This window comes from Paramormyrops kingsleyae, chromosome 4 (genome assembly GCF_048594095.1).
Source record: "Paramormyrops kingsleyae isolate MSU_618 chromosome 4, PKINGS_0.4, whole genome shotgun sequence".
Lineage (NCBI taxonomy): Eukaryota > Metazoa > Chordata > Actinopteri > Osteoglossiformes > Mormyridae > Paramormyrops > Paramormyrops kingsleyae.
This window is the reverse complement of record NC_132800.1, coordinates 37714421-37742393: the sequence shown is the minus strand read 5'-3', so window position 1 is coordinate 37742393 and position 27973 is coordinate 37714421. Positions and strand designations below refer to the sequence as shown.

The following is a 27973-nucleotide window of genomic DNA, read 5'->3' as shown; positions in this document are numbered from 1 at the left end:
TCCTTCAGGGGGCGTCAGTGAGCAGCAGCTTGGCCGAGGGCTGACACTTCCTTCAGTCCCCGGAGTGGCTTTTCCGTCGTAGATTGTTTTTCGTGGGCAGGAATGGTTGTGCCTTCATTCCTCTAAGCCTCAGCAGGCCAATTTTTTTCCGGAACGTGCCTTTGCATCTGTCGGGATTGACCGGCGGGCTGGGGAGTGCGTCTGCATCTGTGCGAGCAGCCACTCTGCGGCTGGGGTGACGGGAGGCGGAGCCGGGAGTGTTCTGGCCCAGAGCCGTGCTTGCGAGGAGTCATTAGCGGCCCGCTGGTCACGCCGGGAGAGTGAGTGTGCATAGCGACACGGTTAAAGTAGTCATGGATATTCACGTTCATGTCTGCTCTCCTGCCAGGGGCATAGCGGGGGAGGGGTGGTTCTGGGCGGCGCCAAGGTGAGCCAGTGCCCCTGTGACAGCATGCATGCCCCCCCTGGTGGGCCCCCTAAATGCATATGCTCGTTGGGTCTGAAATAAATCTATTATTATTTACATTTATATATGTGGGCTAAAATTTTGTATGCTGGGAACAGGCGAAACACAAACGTAAGCAAATATTCTTGACGGACTCTAAGGCAGGTGCGCCGGGTGGTCGAGTCGCTTCAGCTGGTGAAAAGCAAAATTAATGAAGAAGCATGACGGTCTGAACAGGAAATCAGAGTGAGCTACATATTTGTAAAAACTGCACAAGTGTGACTGCAAAGAATTGCATAAATAACTTTTTCAGTTTTCAAAATTGTCTTTTGCTTCTTAATGCTAACAATCTAGTGTAAGTAATACTTGGAGAACATTAAGGTCAAATGCATCTGCCCCCCCCCCCCCCCTAACAGAACAACTGGCCCCAGTCTGGCCCCGCAGTTGAAATGATCTAGAATCACCAGGTTTGGGGAGGTTTGGGGTGGGGAGGCAGCATGCAGCGACAAGGCCAGCGCCCCAGGGAGGAATGTGGAAATGGAGCCCCCCCTCCCCCCCCCCCCCCCCGCCCCCCATGCAAGCGCTGCAGGTGAGCCTCTGCTCCCGGGTTTGACTGCTCCTGCTGGATTCACTCTCAGAAGTCTCTCCTTCCTCTTGTACTGGGTGAGGTTCATCTGGAGCCCAACAGCTGTGTGTGTGTGTGGGGGGGGGGGGGTCATCATGGCTTCCTTAACCCTCAATGGGTCCTTGTCAGAAAGTTACGTTCCAGGTCCTTGGGGTTCAAGTTGCACCCCTATCCATTGGCATATATAATTCAATGGTACCAAGCTCAAATTCAATTAACTAAAGTTAAGATACATTTATTAGTTAACTGCATGATGCTTGCACAGCTTACGCAGTGAGATAGTGCAGTTAAAGGGGTTGCGGCAGTGGGGGGGGCAGCAGAGGGGACTGGTCATATAATGCACATTCCGACTGTATCCTCTTGCAGAATGTGTCGAAGAGCTTCAGCTGTGGAATACCTAGCCATGGTGTTATATCTTTTCTAACAGTTGAAATGTAAACAAAACAAAATGGCTGACTTTTTTTAATATCCGAAAATGTTCTAGAATATAATTACATAAAAAATTATAGTAGCAATTATCACTAATTAATTGAATTTGTCGATCATATCAATGTCATAAATTAACCCTAAAAAGGGTTATGTAATAGCAACTGGACTTTGTTTTTCATAGAAGACGTTTTGCACTCCATCCAGAGTGCTTTCTCAATTCTGACTGACTGGCATAGCAGGTTGATGAACCCTGTGGAATCCTCAAGTTGTTAGCACTAGATGGTCACCTGTGGGTTTTTGTTGTTCCTCCTGGCTTTCATGTGTTTCACTGATACCACCTGAGGCCGAGCGTGAACGACTGTGGAAGCGTCTGGGCAAAGTTGAAAGAACTGCATTGTAGGTGGACCGGGAGGACAACTGCTTCAAATGAAGGACCGTCGTTGAACAGAGGAGGTGGCCTAAGACGTCTATCACCTACCTACAATGCAGTTCTTTCAACTTTGCCCAGACGCTTCCACAGTCTTTCACGCTCAGCCTCAGGTGGTATCAGTGAAACACATGAAAGCCAGGGGGAACAACAACAACCCATAGGTGACCATCTAGTGCTAACGACTTGAGGATTCTACAGGGTTCATCAACCTGCTATGCCAACCAGTCAGTCAGAATTGAGAAAGCACTCTGGATGGAGTGCAACACTTCTTCTATGAAAAACAAAGTCCAGTTGCTATTGCATAACCCTTTTTTAGGATAACCATGACCTGGATAACTGAGAATCTCCACAGACATCTGTCATAAATTAAGTTTTTTTTGGGGTGCATTTTGCACCCCCGAAGAAAGTATGCCAGCGATAATTGACGTCAACACTTTTTCTATCATTTTCTGCATGACCGTATGTAAAACTGGTGCGCTTACAATGTCCTAGAGGATAACTGCTGTAATTTTAATAACAACATGGTAGTAGCCATAGAAATGGGCAGGGGGTGCAGAACGCACCCCAAGGAACCATTGAGGGTTAAATGTGGTCCCTGTGAGCATTGGCAGTCAGTCATGTTACTGCTTGTTTGAGCTCTAAGCCCTGCAGATCCTGCTTTGTCCTGCTGCCAAAAATAACAGACTGTGGGCCAGAACAGGCCAGAACGGGCCAGAACGGGCCAGAACGGGCCAGAACGGGCCAGAGCATCCATCAGAGGAGACATAAAATCGAGGTCCTGACTCTCTGACATCATGAAAGTTCCCTGGACATCCTTCGAAAGAGTAGGGGTGGTACCCTCATGTCCTGCCTGAAACTGCCCACTGTGGCCCTTTCAAATCTGGTCTCCTAATCATCACCAGTATCTAACTGGTGAATTCTCTCCTGCCCCTTCACCACCTTAGCTACTGTGTGGTGAGCGTACTGGTGCAGAATGGCTGCTGTCACATCATCCAGGAGGGGGCTACACAGTGGTGCTGGTCAAAGGGGCTCCCCATTGGTTCAGTGCTTTGGGTGCCTTGAAAAGTGCCATATAAATGTAACATTCATCCATTCAGAGCATGTTTTTTTTTTTTTTGATTTTGAGCAGGTGCTTTTAAGAGGAGTGTAACAGGCTCTTCGCCTTTAAAGGTCCGGTGTCCCCTTGGTCACCTGAGATCCCAAAGCCCCTTCCTGTCTCTGGTGCTAAAATGCTCCCCCCTTCCTGTCTTTGGTGCCACGTACCGCGCGACGCAGTTTTGGGCGGCTCCTGTTCTGGGCCGCTTCGGTTCGCTGTCTGCGCTGTTTAAAGGAAGTGAAATCGGGCGGGTCTGAGCCTGCAGCCTGAGGACGCACCAGACCACAGGGCTTCACCTAAAACACTTCCTGCTATGCTGATGGTCTTTCCTGTCTCACGCCTGCACCGTTACCAGGTTATCTGCCCGACCGGGTCAATGTGACCCTGGAAGACCCTCAAACAGCCGTAAAGTGATGCCGCCGTGTTGAGTGTGTCTAACTTCCCGCACTCTGGGATTAGAGGTGCCTCTTAGTCAGATGAACACCATGAACCGTGAAGGACAGCCCACTTTAAAAGGCCCGCATGATGATTCTGGGTTGGCTTGATGTTTGGGGTAATTTGCTTCTCATCCGTCATCAGTGGCTTTCAGTTTAGCGAACTGATGATGGGATATTAGGCTGGAGGCTTTTTCGGCTGTTGGCGTTCATTCTCCTCCTTTGAGGAGACCCTGCAGCAGCATTGCTGTCAGATGTTCGGCCCGGCAGCTTGCTGATAAACTTCAAAAGACCATCTGTTTATCTTCAGCTGGTCGGCCAGCGCCTCGGTATGGGGGAACAGAGAATGTTTGCAGATAGCAGCAAAGAAATCCACTTCAGTGACAAATGAAAGCCCACTGGAGTTTGCTGGATGCGCAGTGCTCTGAGCTGATAGGCTGGCCTGACGCAAGCGATTGCCTTTGTCTGTTTTAGGGATTTAAAAATGATGTTATTGTGACCTCAGGATTTGAGTTTGGGTTTAAGTCATCAGTTGTGTGGAAGTTTGCAAGATTGACTGCTCACTCCCGCTCAAGAGAACACTTTAAATGATAAACTAATTATATAAAAGCAGTGTATATCATTAGAGAAAATAAAATATCAATAAAAAGCTTATTGGTAGTCTGTCATGAGCCCTGTGATTCTGATTGGTGGAGGAAATCTGGGGGGGCGGTACCTCAGTCATTGGTGAGCCTGATCCTGCTGAAGGTGGACTCACAGTAGCTCCTTTGCTAGATTTTGTTGCTTCTGTCCTGAAGTGTATCTGACTGTGTTCTAAATGCCCCACCCCCATGTCATTTACCAGACTGGTTTGGTCACGTTGCAGTGCAAGAGGCTTTATAATGGACCCCCAAGTGACGCAACAGCTGGAGAGCTCGTTCTAGTAAATGACCCCCACCCCGGGGGGAACATATGCCATACTGGCTGCTTTTGGACGTTATCTATGCTGAAAGGGGATTATCTGCTTCCACATTTCGATCTGTGTGCTGTTATCCATTTCAGTTAAGAAGAACGAGAATCTCTTTCGATGCCTGATGTCCCCAGACGTACCCTTCCCCCCCAGGAGAACTCGTCCTTTCTCCCGCCATCTGCCCTTTCTTGGGTCACTTCCCGTAGACAAGTTCCCTCGCCCCCTCGTCCCCTCACACCCGTCTGCTTTCCTGACCTCCTGCCCAGAGCTGCTTCTGTTTGCCTGGTTTGTGTCGCGTTCATGGGGACAGCGGGCTTTGCCTTCTCAGCCGGAGCTGCAGAAAAACCAGAAATGTGTGAAGCTCAGACTGAACAGAAACGGAGTGCCTGGATCTGAGGCATGTAGCCTGGATCTGAGGCATGTAGCCTGGATCTGAGGCATGTAGCCTGGATCTGAGGCATGTAGCGTGGATCTGAGGCATGTAGCCTGGATCTGAGGCATGTAGCCTGGATCTGAGGCATGTAGCCTGGATCTGAGGCATGTAGCCTGGATCTGAGGCATGTAGCCTGGATAAGCACTTGGAATTACATACATGTTAGTAGACGTACATGTCAGCCTCTGTTATTTCATATGTAAACTCATCCAACTCAAGCCAATACAGGGTCACAGGGCCTTAAGTCAGATCTGCTTCTTTAATCTGATTGTCGTTGTCCATGTGAGTGGATGTAGTACAAATGTGTGTGTGTGTGTGTGTGTGTGTGTGTGTGTGTGTGTGTGTGTGTGTGTGTGTGCGCGAGCGGGTTTACCTATCCTTATGGGGACATAATGTCCCCATAACGTGAAAACTCTATTTCATAAAAATCGGTGACTGCTATGACAAAACTAAAAATGCAAAAACTCTTGTATTTTGTTAGGTTACTTATGGTTATGGTTAGGGCAGGGTAGGGGTTAAGGTTGTCATAGTTAGCGTTAGAATTTTTCCCATTGAAATGAATAAGCGGTCCCCATAAGGATATGTTTACCGTACGTGTGCGCGTGTGTGTGTGTGTGTGTGTGCGCGTGCGAGCCCAGCCGTGTCTGGCACTGTCGGCTTTGCTGTCTGTCACTGTCGCCTTGTCGGGCCGCCTGTCGGATGATGCTCGTCTTGGTGACAGACCCAGATGCGATGTGTGGAAGCTGCCAGCGCTGCCTGGACGGGGACTCGGGGGTGAAAAGTCAAAAAAGAGCTCAGCTTTGGACGAGTGACAGCCGCAGCCCCGGCTGTCACCTCTCGGTGACGTCCACTCCAGATGTAGAGATGAGCGGGCCCTTCAGTTTGGCAGGTTGACACCCAGCCCGTTACCATGCTCCGACACGCTGAAGATGCAGCGGTCTGCGCTGTGAGCTTGCACTTATTTTGACGACTTCTGTGAATGGTCTTCATCTTCATCTGCCTTGTTGCTGGGACCCAAAAGCCTGTTTGAACCTGAATACTGAGCCCAGGAGGACTTTCAGGAGTGGTTAGGAGGTTCCTGCCAGTAGCTAACCCTAGTTCCTCGTATACCCTGCTCTGACCTCCTTGTAGTCCAGCGGAGTTGTCATCCTGGTGCCAAGCTTGGCTCCTGCCTCGCCTGAGTATAGTGACAACAAAAAACTACATGGAAACAATCCTGAAGTAGAGTAAAGCTCACTTGACTCATAGAGTTCTGGTGCATTGTGGGCCTGGGGGGGGGGCACCCCAGTGGTAACACAGTTCTTTGCGCCCTTTGTGTTCTGCACACGCTGAGTACATGGTGTGTCCCCTGCCGTGGAGACCACGGAGGAAATGTTTGTGGCCGTATGGCAGCCGACCAATGAGGAGCAATTCAGTGGGGAGAGTCACCTCCCACTTCACGTGTCCTGGCGCGGGCATCAGCGTTCATGTCTCACCCGTCGCTCCGTCTCTGTGCCGGTGAAGTGTTTTCACTGTCAGACTGACTTGCCGTGTGTCTCAGTCGGTTCTGAACTGTAGGTTGAGATTTCAGATCATCTGTGACATGCATGTGACCTCAGAAGGCGGCCCCTCCCTCTTCTTCCCCGTTACGGGGCTGTGAGCAGAATCGGCGTGGTCATGTGACCTGCGCCTGGCGCGGTTTGGCGCCGCCACAGTAATGCCGGCTGCTTTCGTTTCTCCTCTCCGCTTTGTTCGGCCCGTGTGGCTCGGCTCCCCCCCATCCCCCCCCCCCCCCCCGGCTTGCCGGACCCAATCATGTCTGAAAGTCGAGCCACAAGAACGGAAACGCCGCTGTGTGGTTAACAAGGCCACTTCCCCAGGGGGGCCGTGCGATGCTAATTTTGGCCACGCAGATGCCCATCAATGAGGCTCCGAATGTCACTCGGGCTCCAGCTCTGTCCTCGCATGGATGAGAGGTCCCATGCGTCTAGACCGAGCTGCAGCCCCCGTCGCTCAGCTTCCAATGATCCCTTGAGTCATCTGGCTTCAAGGGCTAATAGCGCAGTTCTGGGGCCCAGTGACACACACGGCCTTCACAGTAGTACTTGTTTATAAGTCTGAGATGGCTCACGCACTTGAGCAGATGGACACCGGTTACAGTCAGTAGGAACGAGGCATTCGGTTGGTTTATCTAGTCGTCAGGCTGTGATAATGGTTTGGGACTGATCGGTTTGCCTTTGAGTGCTGAGCTTGTTTACCTACGGGGCTTATCTTGGTCAGATGGAAGTCAGCTTTCCGATGCGGGGTGCTGAAGCTCCACCGATGGACCTCACTGTTCCTCATGCTCCTCTGATCCCTGTGCTTACAGACCCAGATCCAGTGGACACTGCTTGACCCCAGTGACTGGTCAGACTGGACCTCGTCTCTGAGACGTGAACATCCTACCTTCTGGTAAGCTCTCTCCTGCCCTCCCCCCAAACGTCGGACTCTCCTCTATGCCCCCTGTTACCAATCACTGCCTCTTTGTTGGATTAGGGTTAGTTACTGTGGGTGTTCTTAGTTGGTGGTTAGTTCCTGGGGTTGGCAAACGAGAGTCCGTTTTGAGGAAGCCTCTCTCTCCGTCTCTGATCCGCCGCCTCTCCACTTCTCCCCTTTCAACACGCCTGAAACACGCTGTGCCAGCTAGTACACGCCTGCATACATGTATAACACTGAGCATAGCCTTATGTATGGTCAGATGTGAAAATTGCCTCCCAACCTCAATTTAGTAAAAGTGAAGAACAGATATAAATTATTTTTGTTCAAATTAAAAATCAGGGAGATCTTTGTTCTGTGTGGATCACTGGTGTTTGAGAGGCTGCTTGCTGTACGGTGATTTTGAGTTTCAAAATTTACACACACACACACACACACACACACACACACACACACACACACAGAGGTTTGTAATTATATCTTTGTGGGGACTCTCCATTCATTTCTATGGAAAAAAAATCCTAATCCCAACATGATAACCTTAACCCCAACCCAGCCCTAACCTTAACCATATAAAATACATGTAACCAAATAAAAAGTTTTAGTTTTTTGATTGCAGTCACAGATTTTTATAAAGTTGAATTTTCCCTTGTGGGGACCAAAAAAATGGTCCCCATAACATCAAAATAACAGGATATTTGGTCCCCACAATGTAATGTATATCTGAACCCCACACACACACACTCACACACACACACAGTGTGATCAGTGCCGACTCGGCACACAGAAATGAGTGTTTGCTTCTCTGCTCCATCACCAGCCGGAATGTTTCTGTTCTCTGTGAGTAGCTGGTATTTTTATGGAAAATCCGTAATTGCCCTAGAAGGCACATGCATGTTCTGGCATGTTCTGGATTTCTGGCTGTGCTGAAAACTCTAAGCAGAGCATATTACAGGTACAGGAGGTGCTTGGTGTCTCTGCAGTGACTGTATACTCACCTTTCATTTGCAGGGTCATATCTGGCTCTGTGTGAGAAACGTCTGTGTTTTTGTGACTTTGTGGAATGACAGAGTAGTAATGCTTTTTTTTTTTTTTTGCTTTTCTCCAATCCTTCCCACAACTCATGTAGCTCGAGAGCCCAGAGACAGTGGAAGAGACACTGGTAAGAGGTAAGGTCGCCGCCCCTTGGTCTGGCCTGTCTGTGATTGGTCCAGATAGCTGGCTGAAGTTAGAGGGAAAATCGGTAGTGTGGTGGTTTGGCATTAAGGGAGCGCTTTAATCTTCATACTGATATGTCATTCCTGACTTGTGAGGTCACTGGGCCGTCCATGCCAGGGTGCAGCGCAGCCCGCTTGCGCCCCCCATCTCTCCGCCTTTTCCTGATCTCTCCCATTTGTTTACCTACATCTTGACTTGTGTTTTGCAGTGGTGGCTTTTGGTCAGTGTCAGGACCTGCATTTGCTCAGGGTAGACACAGGGGTCCTGTCACACACCGGCTAGTGGTTGATAGGCCATTTCATTATTTGGCACAATGCTGCCATCTACAGGCGTCATATGGAAAATGCTGCTTCTGATGGAAACGCAGTCATTGTACTGATAAATAAAGAACATTTTAAAGCAGCTTTTTACTTTAAGTCAGAGATTGCCTCCTGATACTCAAGACAATCTGCTGTGCGTTGCAATTTACTCCGTTTCATATTCCCCTCGCATTTCGTTATCAGACTGGGAATATTTCCCCAAGACTGACTGAGCCTTTAAAACTGGGGCTTCTGGGAATGGGACTCTCCAGTCTGCCATTAATAATCCTATTTTATTGGTTTATCTGACTTCACCTGCCTGTGGCCCAGTAATCATTATCAGATACATTTGCGTGAGCCCACCAATGGGAGTTATATGCATATATAGTAAAGTATAACATGATTGGGCGGCTTTGTGTTTTTTTTTTTCCCCCTGAAGCTGTCTACCGATTGGCTGCTGTATTTCTTCTTCACTGCCATATGAGGTCACCATTCAGTATTCCCAAAACAGCAGGACTTGTGTGGGGATATTAACTTCAGCACATGTTTATTATGCAGGGGTATGACAGCCTTGCCCAGTCTGGGTGCCGGAGCTCCCATTTTTTTGCCAGTTCGTTGCTTGTGTATCGTGGTGGCACTCGGCCGCACTTAACAAATGGATGTCCCACTTTCTGCCGCTGGTACCAGTCAGCTTTTGGCAGGATTCAGCCTCACCGCTGCTGTGACGACGCCGCTTTCAGTTCTGCTTATTTGTTCAATTTTCGGTTTCACACAGTTTAAAATGAGAACATCTCTTTAGAGGGCAGTGCCCGATTTCCTCCTAAACGGTTCGGAAAGGCCCTGAACGTGGTGGCACTGGCATCAGTAGGCAGAAGCAAGTAACTACAGTCGTGGCCAGAAGTTTTGAGAGAGACACAAATATTAACTTCCACAAAGTCTGCTGCCTCAGTTTTTATGATGGCAATTTGCATAAATTCCAGAATTCATTGCAAAGCCCCTCTTTGCCATGAAAATTAACTGAATCCCAAAAACTCATTTCACTGCATTTCAGCCCTGCCACAAAAGGGCCTGCTGACATCATTTCAGTGATTCTCTCGTTAACACAGGTGAGAGTGTTGATGAGGACAAGGCTGGAGATCACTGTGTCATGCTGATTGAGTTAGAATAGCAGACTGGATGCTCTAAAAGGAGGGTGGTGCTTGAAATCATTGTTCTTCCTCTGTTAACCATGGTTACCTGCAAAGAAACACATGCAGTCGTCACTGCTTTGCACAAAAAGAGCTTCACAGGCAAGGATATTGCTGCTAGTAAGATTGCACCTAAATTAACCATTTATCAGATCATCAAGAGCTTCAAAGAGAGAGGTTCAATTGTTGTGAAGAACGTATCAGGGTGCCCAGGAAAGTCCAGCAAGCACCAGGACCATCTCCTAAAATTACTTCAACTGTGAGATTGGGGCACCACCAGTGCAGAGCTCGCTCAGGAAGGGCAGCAGGCAGATGTGAGTGAATCTGCATGCACAGTGAAGCCAAGAATTTTGGAGGATGGCCTGGTGTCAAGAAGGGCAGCAAAGAAGCCACTTCTCTCCGAGAAAAACATCAGGGACAGACTGATATTCTGCAAAAGGTACAGGGATTGGACTGCTGAGGACTGGGGTAAAGTCATTTTCTCTGATGAATCCCCTTTCCGATTGTTTGGGGCATCTGGAAAAAAGATCATCTGGAGAAGAAAAGGTCAGCACTGCCATCGGTCCTGTGTCATGACAACAGTAAAGCATCCTGAGACCATTCATGTGTGGGGTTGCTTCTCACTCTCAATTTGCCTAAGAACACAGCCATGAACAAAGAATGGTACCAAAACCTCCTCCAAGAGCAACTTCTCCCAACCATCCTAGAACAGTCTGTTGACGAATGATGCCTTTTCCAGTATGATGGAGCACCGTGCCATAAGGCAAAAGTGATAACTAAGTGGCTCAGGGAACAAAACATTGACATTTTTGGTCCATGGCCAGGAAACTCCCCAGACCTTAATCCCATTGAGAACTTGTGCCATCAGTCTGGATTTGGCCCAGAAGTTGATTGACAGCATGCCAGGGCGAATTGCAGAGGTCTTGAAAAAGAAGGGCCAACACTGCAAGTATTGACTCTTTGCATAAACAATGTAACTGTCAATAAAAGCCTTTGACGCTTATTAAATGTTTGTAATTATACTTCAGTATAGCACAGAAACATATGACAGAAAGATCTACAAACACTGAAGCAGCAAACTTTGTGAAAACCAATATGTGTGTCATTCTCAAAAATTGACATGACTGTAGGATCTGTTGAAGTTGCTGGTGGTTATAGGAGGACAGTGTGTTGGTCACGTCAGCTTTTAGATGCACAGCAGTGTGCTTTGAATTTTAATTGCCGCAAACGTGGGCTCCATGATGGAGACTGCTACAGCTTATTGTAGTTTACATATTGGCCACAGGGGGGAGACATTTCTCAGCTACGATTGCGTGAGCCCACCAGGGGGAGTTACATGCACTGTGCCAACTATGCGGCGGATATTAAGTGGAAGAAAATAATTGTCATGCTTGTTAATGTGTAAATAAGAATAACAAAGGGAGGCTTTGATAAGGATCAGGAGTAACAGGAATAGTGTGGGGAAGCGGACCCTGCCCTGAGGCAGCCACACCCCCCAGCTCAGCAGCAGTGATGTGCTGCTGCTCCGTCAGGGTGCTGCTGCTCCTGGATGTCCTGCTGAGCGTTTCACAGACTCCCTCTTTTGACCTTGGTAGTTGACCTTGCCTCAAAGCCATTTCCAGCTACAGTGTGTGTTGAAGAACACGCCCTTTCTGTGGCCCCTTAGTGAACTTACTGTGCCACTCTGTAAATCCCCTAAGGCTCTAATAAATATGGAACAGGTCAGATAATAGCGTGAGGTGGGGGTTGGAGGTTGTGTTCGCTGTCTTGCAGTGCAGTTTTTTCTCCACAAGGGGGCACTCTGTCTCTGCCTTATCGATGGATTCTCCAAGAGCAAACCGCTTTTGCTACTTTCTGCTGAAGTGTGCTTCAGATAACAGCACCTGCTTCGGGCGACCTGTATATGGTGAAAAATCGCACAGAAAGTCACATATTCAGGTATGCTCAGTATTTTGTGTTCCTTGCTAACACTCTAATATACCATCTTTTCCTGGATAGGGATTTGGGCAGGGAGGTGACTGGAGGGAGCTGAGGGACACACACACTCAAACCCCTGGTGATTTAGAGCTGTCAATTAGCCTAACTGCATATATGATTCCTCTCAGCAGTTGAGGCATGTAGCTGAATTCCACCACAGCGCCCTCCAGTGGAGAGGTAGAAAGCCGGCAAAGAGGCAGCATTCCCTTTAACCCTTATTCTTATCAAATTGATGGATTCAGGCTACAGGAAGCGCAGCGATGGATCTGCAGAGTGCCCCCTGGGGTCACCTGCTTACGTGACCACCTCTGGAGAGGTGGTGTCCCGCAATACCCCTCTTCAGCAGAAGGGGGGGGGGGGCGGGGCTGTGCAACTATAATTTACCTAGGTCTTATTTACCTATGGCCTCCACCTGTTTGTAACAGGCAGTTCTGGAAAGCATTCGAAAAATAGGCCATGCTGAAGAGAACAGCCGAAAGCGAAATCGCTCAGGACGGCAGTGTGTGCCGAGCAGATGAAGAGTGTAATTACCTCCTCACTCTGTGCCGAGCAGATGAAGAGTGTAATTACCTCCTCACTCTGTGCCGAGCAGGGCGTGCGCATGAGTATTCCTAGTGTGAGCCACATGCATGGCATGGCGGCTCTCTGGCGCCCCCTGCAGTCACACAGCATCGTCAGTCATTCTCATATTGGACCCTAAATACCTCGTAGACAGATACAGGGGTGGGGGGCTGCCATTGAGGGTGGGGGCTTCACATGACAGGCCCCCGGTGGGGGGGGTTTGTTTTCCGCCTGTCTGGTTGGGGCAGCTGTCCCGTACCCCTTGCTGAGAGCCCGGCGGACCTGGTGTACTGCGATGCATCAGCCACAGAATCTGGGTCAAGTCAAACGCCCCCCTGGTCCACATAACTCGCTTCTCCCCCCTGCCTGAGTGTAGTGGGGGGGTGTCTTTCATCCCGTTGGCTGGGTGGGATCAGGAGCAATAGTATATTTAACAACAATAACAGTGGTGATGCTTGGAACAGTGTATCATCACCCCCCCGATACTAAACATTGATATTCACTATGACATTTCCTCAAACAGAGCATGTCTGGCCCTTCTGCTGTGTTTTTATTTTTTTTTAATAATGATTTTTCATGTTTGTTTTATGCAAAAAATCGCAGCATAAAATGTCCATCCATCCATGGTCAGGCTCATGTGGGGGGGGGGCTCCGGGGTTCAGAGTGGGATATGTCAGACGTGGAAGCCTGTGTGTGCAGCCCTGAGTGTTAGAGCAGCCTCCCCTGGGTGCCCTGTCACCAGCTTACCTCTTCTGGGCCGGTTGCCCTCGTTCAGATATCCCCCCCACCCCCACCCCCCCCCCCCCCCCGGCTTGCCCCATTCCCATGGACATGTGTCCGCTTCTCGCGGGCTCTGCTCTGATTGGCTGCCGCCTCATTTTCAGTGGAGCTGGCTTTTTTTGGTTCCATGGATACAGCAGAGCGCGGGGAGCCTCTCAGCCAATAGGAGGACAGCAGCGACGGGCCGCAGTCGAATGAGGGGCTGTATGCCTGAGACTGTCCCCATCTGCTGGGATGCCTGGCTCCTGGTGGGGGGGGGGGGGCTCTCCTTTCTGTTCAGTTTCCCCCCCATCAGCAGTTCTACATACACTGCAGTAACTGCTCCCAGCGCCCCAGACCCCACCCACATGGCGCGACTCCAGCCCAATGGTATTTTGAGAAGCAGGACACCGGCATGTGCCATGTTAATTAAACACGTGACCCTGTGCTCATTAGGGGAAGGTCAGGTGCTCTGGGCCTGGGGGGTGGGGGAGGGGTGCAGTGAGGTGCCCTAGCCTCTCCGCATTCAAGCTGATGTACAGAGTCATGAAGAGTGGAGGGAGGAGTGAGGGGGCAAGAATGGTTGGTGGGTGGGTGGGTGGGTGGAGGGGGGGTGCAGGAGGTGCATGGGGACATCGAATCTAGTCCCCCCCCCCCCACACACACCTATAACAGGATTCATGGAACCCACTGGATTCTCCAAGGACAATTTTAGGAGTTCTACTGAGGCACTGACATTGACACACTGACTCTCAGACACAGCAACACATTGGCATTCAAACACTGACACACCAACGCACTGACACTGACACGCTGACTCTCGGACACAATGACACTCACACTGACACACCAACGCACTGACACTCCGACACACCAACACACCAACTCGCTGACACTTCGACACACTGACTCTCATACACAATGACACTCCGACACACTGACACACCAACACACCAACGCGCTGACACTCCGACACACTGACTCTCAGACACACTTACACACCAACGCACTGACACTCCGACACACTGACTCTCAGACACAACCATGCTCATGCACAGTCAAACATGCTCCCCCTTTAACTGGGTCCTTGCTGTGAGCTCAGTGTGGTTACAGGGAATCCTGATAGACTCCAAAGAAATGTGCCACAGCCACTATGCTATCCGGTTTAACCTGAGAGAAATGCCCCCCATCCGCCCCTGCAGTGTGTCAGACACCTAATCGCTCTTTATGTTCACAGGTACACAGGATGGGTAATCTGATTAAGGTGTTAACCAGGGATATAGACCACAATGCTGGGAATTTTTTCCTGGATTTTGAAAGTAAGTGTCCCCACCCCCTGACACTGTTCTGGGGGTACATTAGACCTGGTCCATCGGTGACGGAAGTCCAGGGGCTCCTCGACAAAGCAGTCGGCTTCCTGCGCGCCGCTCACCTTTCACTCTGCTTTGGCCATAACGCAGCACACTAACCCTCACTAACCCGCGCCCCCAGCTGCCTGTGGAAAGCCTGCCCCCCCCCCCCCAGGTGACCTGTCTCTGATCGCCGCCCTGCTGGCCCACTTTTCTCAGTCTGAGCCAATGGCCAGTGATACAAAAATATAACTTTAAACAAGGTCATTATTTAAGGAAATGTAAACACCGTTGCAGAATGGCTGATTTATTTTCGGGTGGGAATTTCTAATATTCCATTTAGGGTTATTTTTAAATAGTTGGACTTAAAATTACAATTATACCAGGTTTTCAGGGTATTCTGAAAGATTTTCTGATTCGCTTTTGTGAAATTCTGTGTAACATCTTATCTGAGTGTAAAACAGCCCCTTTTGCGGGCAGAATGACCGCAGTCAGGGTGTCACTCATGCTGGTCCTGGACTCTAAGTAAGACCAGCAGGATTGGCAGCACACTGGTGCGCACATCGGTGCTTAGGTTGAGGAGAAGCACATAACTTTATATCCATTCAGTGTACTGCATTTGAGAAGCCTGAGATGCTGGTGGGTCTATGAGTCTGGCAGATCGCCCCCTGCTGGTGGGGGTCTCATCCAACACAGCCCTGCCAGGAGGCTCTCCGAGGCTCCTGCTGTGGAAATGAGCTTCTCTTTGTTACCACAGTGCTAAAGCTCCTCCGTTAACTGAATCGGTTGTGTGCGGCCCTCTGATAAGTCTGTAGGGTGGAAAATTTTGTGCCAGTCAGCGGACAGGATGTAGGGAAATGTAAATAACAGCTTAGATTTATGTGTTTTCTAGGCCGTCAGTGTTTATGTAAGAAGATAACAACCCGGCGGACTCTCCTTCACTGGAAGTCTGAGTTGGCTTAATTCCGGCCAGAGCCTCCGTGGTTCCCGAGCTGGGTCTGAGACCCGTGTGAGTCGAAGGGGCCTGCTGTCTCCAGGGGTCGTCTCTGTGGGGCCACAGCATGCGGAGCAGGGGCCTCCTCCACTGTGTCCCCATAGAGTATGTGAGCAGAGTCTGGCAGCCGCTGGGGGCCCCAGTTCCTCTAACCGCCCTGTGAGAGAAGTGCAGAAATAGGCTGACATGCTTCTTGTAAAAGGAACGGGATTCCGCTTAGAGGGTCGCATGGGGGGCGGGGGGTTGCGGCCTGGGTGAAGACGTTGGAGACATCCGGTGAACTCTCACAGGAAAACCACAGTGCCGGGGTGTGGGGGAGGCACTGAGGTGGGGAGGGAGCTGGCACATGGGGGCGGGGCCGCTTAGCAGAGCTCAGCCGGGGGTGTCAGGCAATCGGGCCGCGGAGACGACCCCTGCACCCCCGGCCTGTGCGGCCTACCTGACATGCCCCTGCTGCTGGAGCTCACGCTCTCTCTCTCTCTCTCTCTCTCTCTCTCTCCCTCTCTCTCTCTGTGTCTCTTCTTCTCTTGACAGGTGTCCTAACATGGGGAACCTTCTGAAAGTCTTGACTTGCACAGACCTCGAACAGGGGCCCAATTTTTTCCTTGATTTCGAAAGTGAGCCTGACCTGCATCCCGCGCCGAACACTGCACAGGCTCACCGGCGCCCCCCTGAGGCAGCTCGTCCCAGTGTCTCCCGCATGTCTGACTGCGCTTGTCTCGCTGGCCCCCACAGTTCCCCCCCCCCCCCCTCCGCCGCCATGCATATGCATGCCTCCCCCTGCTTCCTTATTGCACCCCAGCGTTTGGGCGCCCCCATAAGGCTAAGTGCTCACCACACCTCCTGAGAGCTTCTGGGTGGACACAGAGGCAGGTTGCCGTGGCAGCAGTGATCCCAATCCCACTCTGTCAGCGGTATCACCAGCATCACGGTTATTTACTATGGAGCATTCAGAGTGGTGCACGCTTAGCCAGGCCGCCTTTGGGCTCTGACTTGCTTGGCACATCTTCTGTGTTGGGCCTTCCAAGTGAGTGGTGTTAACCAAATGGTACGCTACCTACTCCCCCATGCCAGAGATGTGTCAAACGGACATACTGCTGCTATGTGTTTTTATTTTGTACCCCCCCCCCCCCCCCCCCCACATGCTACGGCACAGTCCACACCCCTGACACCCTCAGAGGTGTCTTATGAACGAGCTGCAGGGACCGACCCCCCCCCCCCCCCTACACACACACGTTTACATCCTGCCCCTCTATAGCCTGAATTGCAGTTTGAGCAGATAGGTTCGCTGGTGCTCCTCTGAGCCTACACAGCCTAGAATGTTCCACCACACGTCATCGCTCCTGGACCCAGAGCCCCCACCCACCTAGACACCGCTGAATGCCTGGAATGGAAAGTGAAGCCTCATAGACCCCAGACACACTCTTATAGCTGAGTGACCCACGACTAGTATTGCGGAGCAGTGCATAATCGCAGGCCGCTCGAGAAGATCGAGAACCAGGAGGGTGTCGGCCCTGCAGCTCTGTGCCGGGTGCCCAGCAGTGCAGCATCTCCTAACTGCAAGCTTCTCAAGACCCGTCTGCTAATATAGCTGCTGTTCTTGTTCATGGGGACGTGATGAGGTACCAAGAATCAGCACCACTGGAACACACCACTGCCTGTTTTGCCCGTCACCGATAGGATCTCAGGTTGCTACTGTGTTGAAACCTTGGTGTGTTACGTGGCCTATGATCGGAGCCTCGCTTGAGGAGCCTGTCCAATCAGAGTGAACATCACAACATCACTGTAGCATTGCAGTAGCACAGTCACAGTGCTCGTAGGCCCTGACTCACTTCAGTCCGAACTATTGTGTCTCGTCCAGACGCACAACCCACAGAAGCCGAGCGGGAGATATGGGACCAGGTGGATGTGGTCCTCAAGGAGGCTCGTGGCATTCTGGACGACCTGCAGGCGTACCATGGTGCAGGGGAAGCCATCCGGGAGGTAAGGAGCCTGACAAATGTTCAGGTTGGCCTCCTGCACCTTCTGTCATCTTAACTCTTTCCAGTCCCAGTGAAAGGTCATGAACTTTCGGTTGAAGAAATGCTTCATGTTTGACTGGCCGTCTCTTTTCTATATTCTCTAAGTTGGCTGACTTGTGGTGTTTGCTTCATTATACAACTGTTAACTCCATAAGCCACTAACAGATCCAGTCATGTGTGAAATGCTCATTAGCTCAGTATGTGAACATGTTCCTGATGGTTACCTGTGGCCACGTGCCTGAGCCCACCTCCCTACCCACACCTTCACATCTCCCTGACCCCACCTCCCTACCCACACCTTCACATCTCCCTGACCCCACCTCCCCACCCACACCTTCACATCTCCCTGACCCCACCTCCCCACCCACACCTTCACATCTCCCTGACCCCACCTCCCTACCCACACCTTCACATCTCCCTGACCCCACCTCCCTACCCACACCTTCACATCTCCCTGACCCCACCTCCCTACCCACACCTTCACATCTCCCTGAGCCCACCTTCCTACCCACACCTTCACATCTCCCTGACCCCACCTCCCTACCCACACCTTCACATCTCCCTGACCCCACCTCCCCACCCACACCTTCACATCTCCCTGACCCCACCTCCCCACCCACACCTTCACATCTCCCTGACCCCACCTCCCTACCCACACCTTCACATCTCCCTGACCCCACCTTCCTACCCACACCTTCACATCTCCCTGACCCCACCTCCCTACCCACACCTTCACATCTCCCTGACCCCACCTCCCTACCCACACCTTCACATCTCCCTGACCCCACCTCCCTACCCACACCTTCACATCTCCCTGACCCCACCTCCCCACCCACACCTTCACATCTCCCTGACCCCACCTTCCTACCCACACCTTCACATCTCCCTGACCCCACCTCCCCACCCACACCTTCACATCTCCCTGACCCCACCTCCCCACCCACACCTTCACATCTCCCTGACCCCACCTCCCTACCCACACCTTCACATCTCCCTGACCCCACCTCCCTACCCACACCTTCACATCTCCCTGACCCTGCTCACCCAAATCTCTTGATCTTGCCCATCCACCACCCTGAATCCACTGACCCCACCCACATCACTGGTCCCGTCCACCACCCTCACTCCACGTAACCATCTCACTGACCATGCCTCGCTGACCATGCCTCGCTGACCATGCCTCGCTGAGTCTCCTGGGCCCCACCTCCCTCTCTGCAGGCTATCCAGAACCCCAGTAACGAGAAGCTACAGGAGAAAGCATGGGGTGCAGTGGTTCCTCTGGTGGGGAAGCTGAAGAAGTTCTACGAGTTCTCCCTCCGGTTAGGTATGTACCATGCTCCCCCTGCATTTCTGCATTGCCCCTCCCCTTGAGCTCCTGCCCTCATCGTGGTATTTCTCACGGCACTGGCTCTTGGTTGACTCTTCAACCTCTTCAAAGGAGGAGATGGTCAGTGGTAGGCCTGGAGATATGGCAAAAATTTATATCACGATATATTTCTTAATTTTGGTCGATACGATATAATTCCGATATCGATATGGACAATATTAAAAAGCCTCAGGAAAAAACTGCCGAGGACACGCACAATGGTTGTCTGCAAACTGAATTTGCAAAGTCTATAATACCTCCAGGCTCCTCCTATTAAAATTATATAATTTTTTTTTTAAATAAAAACAGTACAAAAAAAAAAAGGTTCACTTTTTTTTGTATTTAGCCTTTACAAACAAGAAATGTGAAATAAACTATCAAATAAATTAAACTCTGACTCAGCTTATTAACAATAATATATTTCCATTTAAACTAGAACAGGCTGATTATTCATATACAGTCGAACCCGGTTATGTCGCCGGCCTAGGGGGTTGCCAAAAAGCGTCGAGATAACCGATGATCGAGATAACCGAAAACCAATATGGCAGCAATATATTAGCATGTGCTTGAAATGTATTTATGTGCGTTAATAACTGAGAATGTACATGCACGGGTTTTTGGCATTGCCGCGATTTGTTTGACGCGATCGGCATGCTATAAATATGTACATACATCGGGGCCTGTTCTAGACATGCATATATGAGGGGGCAGACAGAAATGTGAAGGGGGCACATGGTGGCGACAAAGGCGGGAAAGGGGTGGGGTGGTGCTCTGGATAACTGTTTTTGTCATGTAATTGGATTGCACTTTGTCAGGCCTCTGCCCTAAGACCTGTCCAACTTGGGTGTCCCACCTGAAGGCTAAGCTTCTGCTGGTGTAGCTCTTAGGGTCACTGAGGCACGCAAAGCCCCTGACCACAGTAAGGTGGCAATCCCTCAGGGGGAAAACTGAAAAGTAAAACAAAAAATAAAATAAAATATTCCTCATCAGATTAAAAACAAGACATTTACCTTAATTGGATGGCCTATATCAAACATATTTGAACCCAACAAAACACTTTTCACTATTGCCAATATTACCAAAACTAAAAAGGGTAGGCTAAGTTATGAAAAAGAAAAAATCAATTCACCGAGTCTTGAAATATAAAACTGAAAAATAGGATCGGTCAGGGTTCATTTCACTACATGTTGTACTTGTTATAACTATGTATGTGACAAATAAAGAATCTTGAAATCACAACGAACAAGTCGCTCAATGAGAATGAATGACGTAACCGACTGGCTAAGCTGCTTCTAGCGCCAAGGTGGTTCAAATGGTACGATCCACACTAGGGGTGTCTAAAATCGTTTTACATAAAATTTTCCTACAAGGTGAGGTTCTTTCTTAAAAAAAAAAAAAAAAAACAACAAGAAAAATGTTAATACCCCCCCCCCCCCAAACTGCTATTTTTGTCTATTTGGGGGGGGTCTTGATCGGGGGGTACTGGGGGGTACAGTACCCCCCGATCAAGACCCCCCCAAATAGACAAAAATTATTCGAACCATGATCTCTCTAGTCACTATGATTTTGACGAGAGAGATTGCTGTTTCCTCCAAACCTTCCGCAATCACGCAGCTCATTTCGCTTTGCCCTGCCTACTGAGAAACTGGCTCATTTGCATACTAACAGTGATTGGATGTTTAGCTGGGGGGAGGGTGAGTGGGGGATCTGCCGAGTGCTGCGTGAGCCCGCGCACAAACAGAACGCGGAGGGAAAGAGCGAACAAGAAGTGAAACTTATCATCTCGTTTGTGCCTTTTTTAGTGGATTTTTCAGCTACTGTAGTAAATCTTGTCCATATTCAGTTTGTGGGTAATTATTATTTTCTTCCTCAACTTCTAAAAGTTTGATTTAAGGGGGCAGGACGTTTGCTTAAGGGGGCGTTGCCCCAGCGTAGAGCCGGCCCCGACATACATGTTGGCTAACAAAAGGCATACCACCAACTAACAGCAGAGATTTACCAGTATACAATAAAAACCACCGTCGTTTCTTGATACAAACCTTTAATTATATTCTCCAACATTGAAAACACAAAGATCGCTCACAAAATCACAAAAAACCTGCAGGGTGTACTGTAGTTCGTTTTCACAAAAAGCTAACCAGTGTCAAAATTAAATTCACCAGTCATTTCCCTCTGACGCAGCTCTGAAAAGTATCATACACGTGGTTACTATGGTTTCTTTACAAAGTCTAAAATGCTTTGTTGCTTTTGCTTTTAACAGTCTGCTTGAAAACAAATGCTTCAATATTATTTATGCTGTCTAAAAAAGTTTTACCTGGATCACGTTTCACAGCTGCGTTGTTCAGCAAATTACCATGCGAATGCGATTTGAATACGCGCTGTTTAGCACTTGTGATACATTTTTAAAAGCCGGTGAATATATATATAATATTCAAATGTATATCGAAATATCGGAAATGTGTTTAAAAATCGTATCACCGTTATCGAAAAATTATATCGCGATATATATTGATATCGAATTATTGTCCAGCCCTAGTCAGTGGTGTCCGACTGACCGAGGGTGATAATTCTAGACTCTAAGCGGCCCAATGACTAGTGACCTTGAATGGGTCGGTTAGCGCCCCCTGCTGGTATTGGTCAGCTGCCTATTTTCCTCTTCCTCGGTGTGGCCTTCACAATCCAAGCCTAATGGATTTTTCCGCTGGCTGAGCAGACGTACTGTATGCAGGCAGTCCCCGGTCTTCCTACGATGGGAGCAGAGGTCACCGACAGACTCCATATGACAGCCATTCTCTGCGATCACGTATTTTTCAAAGTGTTGGCTCATACGTTCCGTGAGCCATGACTCGTGAAGGTAGGGGCGGGTCACGCCCAGGGGCTGGTCTCCGCGTCCGGCGCGTGTACGGATCAGAGCAGTGAGGGGCACCTTGTGCTGCGAAAGACTGTCGACAGCTCAGCACATTCCCAGAATTCCTCTGCCTTGGGTCATATCTTAGGTCAGCCACACACGTGAGAATTTTCTGTTTGTATCTTTGATGGTTTCCTAGACCGTGCTGGGTGCATATGCATATACATGTACATACATGTACGGTGAGCCCTGATGCGTGTTTTCTTGATCAATGTGACACGGCCCAGGAAGATGCCAGGGTGACATACTGACACAGTGGGAGTGTCGCTGTGACGGACACGACCCTCTTTAGCCTTTGGTCCGCTTCTTGCTGGAGGAATTGCTGTTGCATCGTGTTGCGCTTAGTGGTCTGGTTTAATCCACCATTTTGACTGCAAATTAGAAAATAGACTACAGGGGTGCTTTGGCACCATCAAGACGGCACTTGTTAGCTGATCTGCTAGATGCCCTGTCCCTGTCCGGACTGTGTCCTGTTCCTGCCCTGTCCCTGTCCGGACTGTGTCCTGTTCCTGCCCTGTCCCTGTCCGGACTGTGTCCTGTCCCTGTCCTGCCTCTGCCCTGTCCCTGTCCTTATTGTGTCCTGTCCCTGTCCAGTGCCTGTCCTGTTCCTGCCATGTCCCTCTCATGTTTCTGTCAGCTCCAACCTGACACGTTCAGAAGTTAGACTCATATATGTAAGATTCCGTTCCCAAGCTCGTGATCAACTGCGAATGTTCCACGAGCTCCCCTTGCCATGATAGTGGTGGTTCTGGCTGCAGACCAGTGTCACTAATACATGTGGACTAGATTAGGTCTCCTGTCTGGACCCTGATTGGCCCAGTTGCTCCCGGTTGTGTGGGAGAAGGTCCCATCTGCAGGCCCACCGCTAAGCGACGCCCCCTCTTTGTCTCACAGAGGGAGCACTGCACGGCCTCCTGGGGGCGCTCACCAGCACACGCTACACGCCGACGCAGCATCTGGAGCGGGAGCAGGCACTGGCCAAGCAGTTTGCAGAGATCCTGCACTTCACACTGCGCTTTGACGAGCTTAAGGTAGGCCCACCCCCGAGGCACTCCTGCACTGGTAATAAAAGCAATGGGGGGGGGGGGGGGCTCCGCCAGCCTTGTTCATCAATCTTTCAGTCTGACCTGGGCCGACTGACCCACTTTGTGTCTGTGAGGGTGTTCAAACGCCAGCCTGGCAACTAAACAGAGCCCCCTACCCCTGGCCGGGGCAGCTATGGGACCTCGGGAGGGGGGAGTGGGGGTTGGGGTTCAGATGTGGGACACGCAAAGGAGGGTAAAAATTCCGCAGGCCACGTTTGGGCTGAGGGCACTGTGGCAGGCCTGTATTTGCTCAGCGGTTTTGAAAAACAGTGTGGAGAGGAGAATAAGAATCCCACTCACAATAAAAACATTTCAGCATTTTACACACCGCTGCTTTGATGTGCTGGGCAATGAGGTCAAACTGCCCCAAGTCTGTGTAGAAAAATGTGTTTTTCTCTCCAACAGAGAGATTTGCTCTTTTCTTTTGCGTTTAATATGCACCATTAGGGTGTTGGGACCACTTTGATACACACTCACTCCAGGATTGTGATAACTACAACGCGGTCCAGTCCTGTGCTTCTGTTGGACGTCGGTAGAAAACGTCCACCCCATCGTGCCTCAAGCCCATACTGGGCTGGGGTCAGCACCATGTCACATGACCTATTTAGATGTTGCGTCAGCGAGGAAATGCTCTGACCCGCGCAGAGCTGTCACTGACAGGCACCGAGAGGCACCGAGGTCTGGGAATCCTCCTGTTGAGGTTGATCTCTCTGACACGTATGCTTCTCTGCGTCTGCTAGATGCGGTGCTCTGGGCCTGTCCCCGCTACTTCTGTCACACACGTCACACGCGCCTCACACCCTGACAGAGCTCCCTGAGGCAGCGGTGAATAATTAATAAAGATTCACCACATAGCAGCGAGTGGGACGAACTCGTATCCCGGAAACCTGTGCCGTCTCCTTGGTGACGCTGTGATGACATCACGTGGGCGCCAGGTTCCCCTAGGTCTGATTCTATTCTCCACCCCCCCCCCTCCCCCTCCACAGATGACGAACCCAGCCATCCAGAATGACTTCAGCTACTACCGAAGAACTTTAAATCGCATGCGGATCAATAACGTTCCGGTAAGTTCCCTGTCCCCTGGGCGTGGTGGCCGACTGTGGTGCTGGGGTCGTGGCAGTAGGTAGTGAGACCGGGTGAGCCATTGGTACCCAGTGGCGCATGACCCCAGCTGAGTTTCCACCCCCATGCAAGGGGGATTCAGGGGGCTCACAGGAGGTGAGGCAGACACTGAGAGTCCCACGGCGGTGGACTGTGTCATGCTGCAGTTTCCCAGCCCCGCCCACATACAGTGAGAGGGCATCTCTATAGGGATGGCACGGAGGGCCTGGTGTGACCGAACACGATGTTTCATTTGTTCTTGAAAGTCGGCAATACAAGCAAGATCAAAGTAAACATGAGCATGGGCTCCTGACTGGAAGGTGGGGGGGGGGGGGATTTACGCCTGTAGATGTTCTGCAGACGACTGGAAGGGGGGGGGGGGATTTATGCCTGTAGATGTTCTGCAGACGCTCGTACCCCGCTGAAAAAGCTGCTACAAACCAAAATGCTTGGTAGCTGGTTGGTCATGGTGGTGTGGCCAGCCGATCAAGCCATAAACCATCAAAACATCATAAGAAAACACCTTAAGCTGGCCAACTACCATAAATTGGTCAACCAGCATAACCAACACTTTCTTTTCAGTAGGGTACTCCTTGTGTTTCCTTGTGTCAGACCCACTGCTGAAGTCTTTAGAGAGCTTCTGCTACTGTATTTACAGCTCAGTCACGCCCTCCTAGGCCTCAAACAGCCCCCCAGCTCGAAAAGCTGGGCTTTTCTCCATCATGTGCCTTAATCCCATTTTGTGATTCGCCGCGTATAGCATCACATGATGTATAGGCTTGTCATCGGACCATAAAATGTGTTTGATGGAGTCATTTAGCGTGATTAGCTGTTATAACATTATTGAAATGGGAAGTGGAATCTCAACCTGAGCTGTGAAAGTGTCATTAAACCCTCAGCCCTCTTCGGATTTCAGGCTGAGGGAGAAAATGAGGTCAACAACGAGCTGGCCAATCGGATGTCTCTCTTCTATGCGGAGGCCACGCCCATGCTGAAGACATTAAGTGATGCCACAACAAAATTTGTATCAGAAGTAAGTGCCAGCTTTACAGCACCTGTTCGCTGTTTGTACCTGATTGTGGCTGTGACGTTTCGGATGTAGTCATGACAACCCTCTGGTGCCTCGCACGGCATGATGGGATAGATCCACTATGCAGGTGGTCCTCGGCTTTTTCTAGCAGACCATCTGGCTGTCATCCTGTGGTATTTTAATGGATCTGGTGCCAAGTTAACTACCCTAATCGCTGTTGGATGCAGATTAAGCAACACAATTTTTGTTCTGAACAGAACAAGAACCTGCCTATAGAAAACACCACAGACTGCTTGAGCACCATGGCCAGTGTGTGCAAAATCATGCTGGAGACGCCGTAAGTGTGTCCTCCCCTCCCCTCACCTCCTCTGGCCTCCTCAGACCTGTTGTCCTCCGGCACATCACAAGGGGTCGAGCGTGTTTGTGCACGCCTGCATGTGTGTGTCTGTGTGTCACAATGTTAGTGTGCATATACATGTTTGTGCAAATATTTGTATAAATACCTGTGCATGTTTGTCTGTTTCTCCATATGGTGTGTTGCACGTGTGCATATTTGTGGATGTATTTATGCTTGTCTGCATATGCGTGTGTCTGCGTCTCTGCATGCCTATGTTTGCATCGATGTATGTCTGTATTTGTGTGTCTGTGTGCCTCTGCGTTTGCGTGACTGTGTGTGTTTGCATCTGTGTGACTGTGTCTGTGTGTGTTTGCATTTGCATGACTGTATCTGTCTGTGTTTGCGTGTGCGTGTGTGTCTGTGCAACTGTGTGTCTGTGCAACTGTGTCTGCATGACTGTGTGTCTGTGTTTGTGTGTCTGTGTGTGACAGTGTATGTTTGCATCTGTGTGATTGTGTCTGTGTTTGCATCTGAGTGATTTGTGTCTGCGCGACTGTGCATCTGCGCGACTGTGTGTCTGTTACTGTGTGTGCCTGCGTGACTGTGTGTGTCTGCATTACTGTGTCTGTGTATTACTGTGTGTCTGTGTATTACTGTGTGTCTGTGTGTGACTGTGTCTGCGTGACTGTGTCTCTGCATTTGCATGACAGTATTCTCTATGTTCTCCCTTCACACAGCGAATATCGCAGCCGCTTTGCCAGCGAGGAGACTGCCTCCTTCTGCCTGCGTGTCATGGTGGGGGTCATCATTCTCTACGACTTTGTTCACCCTGTCGGCGCCTTTGCCAAGGGCTCCAAGATCGACGTGAGTCCGTCGTCACCTGACACACTTCGCTGTTATGGACGCTCGGCCGTCTAACAGCTGCGTTCCTCCACAGATGCGAGGATGCATTAAAGTGCTGCGCGACCAGCCCCGGAACAGCGTGGAAGGCCTTCTGAATGCGCTCAGGTCTGTGATCAGCCAACTGCCGCAACCCGTCGCAGCGGAACATGCAATTTCATCCTTCAGGCGTTTAACATTCCACACAGGAACTCGTTCACTGAATGACCTTTTCTGCAAAGTTCTCAGTTAATAAAGAGGAAGATTTACCACTCAGATGATCGCAGAGGGATGATAACAGGGAGGGTGAGGGCTGGTTGGCCATATATGGGTGTTAGACAAGGTTAAAGGGCAGAATAACCATGGGCCGTTTCTCTGTGCGCAGGACGGCGAATGTGGAAATGCGTCTTCTATGGTTTGATGTCCCTGTGGTTTATGATTAAAACCACACCGTGTTTCAGCTAATTTGTGCTGTTGAGATACAGCCACATTTAGACCATGAGCTTCGTCTTGCAGAGGAATCGGATCTGTTAATTTCCCTAACTGGATCGATGTTCGATTTTTGTGGGTTTTCTTTACAGGTACACCACAAAGCACCTGAACGACGAGTCTACCTCCAAGAACATCAAAGCCATGCTGCAGTAGAGCCTCCGGAAGCTTCTGGGAGACAGTGTTGTCAAGCAGCATGCAGAATGTCTTCAGTAAAGTTTGACATCCATACAGAGCGGCTCCATCCGTTTATAACGAAAACGTTTCTGCTAAACTCAGTCTTTTCTGTGCCAAAATTTTAACTAAAGAGCTGGAGATTTTTTAATGCTTTCAGAAAAGACCATGGATCCTGTGGCAGCTATTGTTGCGTAACATTTCTGGTTAATTTTTTTTTTTTCATATATGAGAGGGAGAGTAATTTGACTTGAAAATAAATATATAGATATTAAAATTTACATTATTTTTGTCCGATCTGATATTTAATGTTGTTTTCTCTGCTTGTCAGGATTTCATTCTTGGATTCATGCCAAGGGAAAAAAAATATCATTTTAAATTATGTCATAATGAAAGGTACCCGGACAATGGAGATTATTGCAAAGGATACACTGTTTATGTCGCAGATTTCTTAATTATTTTTTATAGTTTTTGATTTCCTTCTGTACGAGTGGGATGATATTAATTTGAAAATCAGCCTCCAGACTGATGCGTGTTGAATCAGATTTTAGAAATATCTATGAGCGCATGTAAATGGAAAATGGAAAATTTGACTTAAATAAAAATGCTTTTTGTTTTTGTACTCCTTGTCATCGGTTTGTAGTCTTTCTCCCCGTTCTCCGTGATGTTTCTGCTCCCTGCTTCTTCTCTCGTCCTGACGCGTCGATGAGAAAAGGCTTTCACACTTGAGCGCATGCCTGTGATTGTGCCACTTCGACACAGTTTATGGTTCCCAGCTCCACCCCAGAGCAAACAAACTCCTTGGCACTTGTAGATAGATGGCCGACGTCCCTTCAAGGTTAGGGAAACACGCACAGATGCAAAGCGAGAGGTGTGCGTTTGTGTGGGTGAAAAAATCGTTGTTGTCGTTCAGTGTGGGGGGATCCGGATGGAGAATTTCTTTA

General features: G+C 49.8%; 1 protein-coding gene across 3 annotated transcripts in view; it reads left to right on the top strand.

Moving 5' to 3' along the window:
- LOC111846222 (CYFIP-related Rac1 interactor B) overlaps nt 1–27651 on the top strand; it is a 38505-nt gene extending 10854 nt beyond the window's left edge. The window contains exons 2-14 of one of the 3 annotated variants that reach the window (XM_072711275.1): nt 7189–7271; nt 8425–8464; nt 14534–14615; nt 16174–16256; nt 17501–17622; nt 18879–18984; nt 22829–22965; nt 24006–24083; nt 25037–25153; nt 25408–25487; nt 26225–26351; nt 26425–26495; nt 26948–27651. In XM_072711275.1, the coding sequence (XP_072567376.1) occupies nt 16184–16256; nt 17501–17622; nt 18879–18984; nt 22829–22965; nt 24006–24083; nt 25037–25153; nt 25408–25487; nt 26225–26351; nt 26425–26495; nt 26948–27011 (975 nt within the window). In that variant the 5' untranslated portion in view covers nt 7189–7271; nt 8425–8464; nt 14534–14615; nt 16174–16183 and the 3' untranslated portion in view covers nt 27012–27651. The remainder of the gene's footprint in view (nt 1–7188; nt 7272–8424; nt 8465–14533; nt 14616–16173; nt 16257–17500; nt 17623–18878; nt 18985–22828; nt 22966–24005; nt 24084–25036; nt 25154–25407; nt 25488–26224; nt 26352–26424; nt 26496–26947) is intronic. The other 2 variants (XM_072711274.1, XM_072711273.1) reach the window with 2 other exon arrangements.
- Nucleotides 27652–27973: the final 322 nt, after the last annotated feature.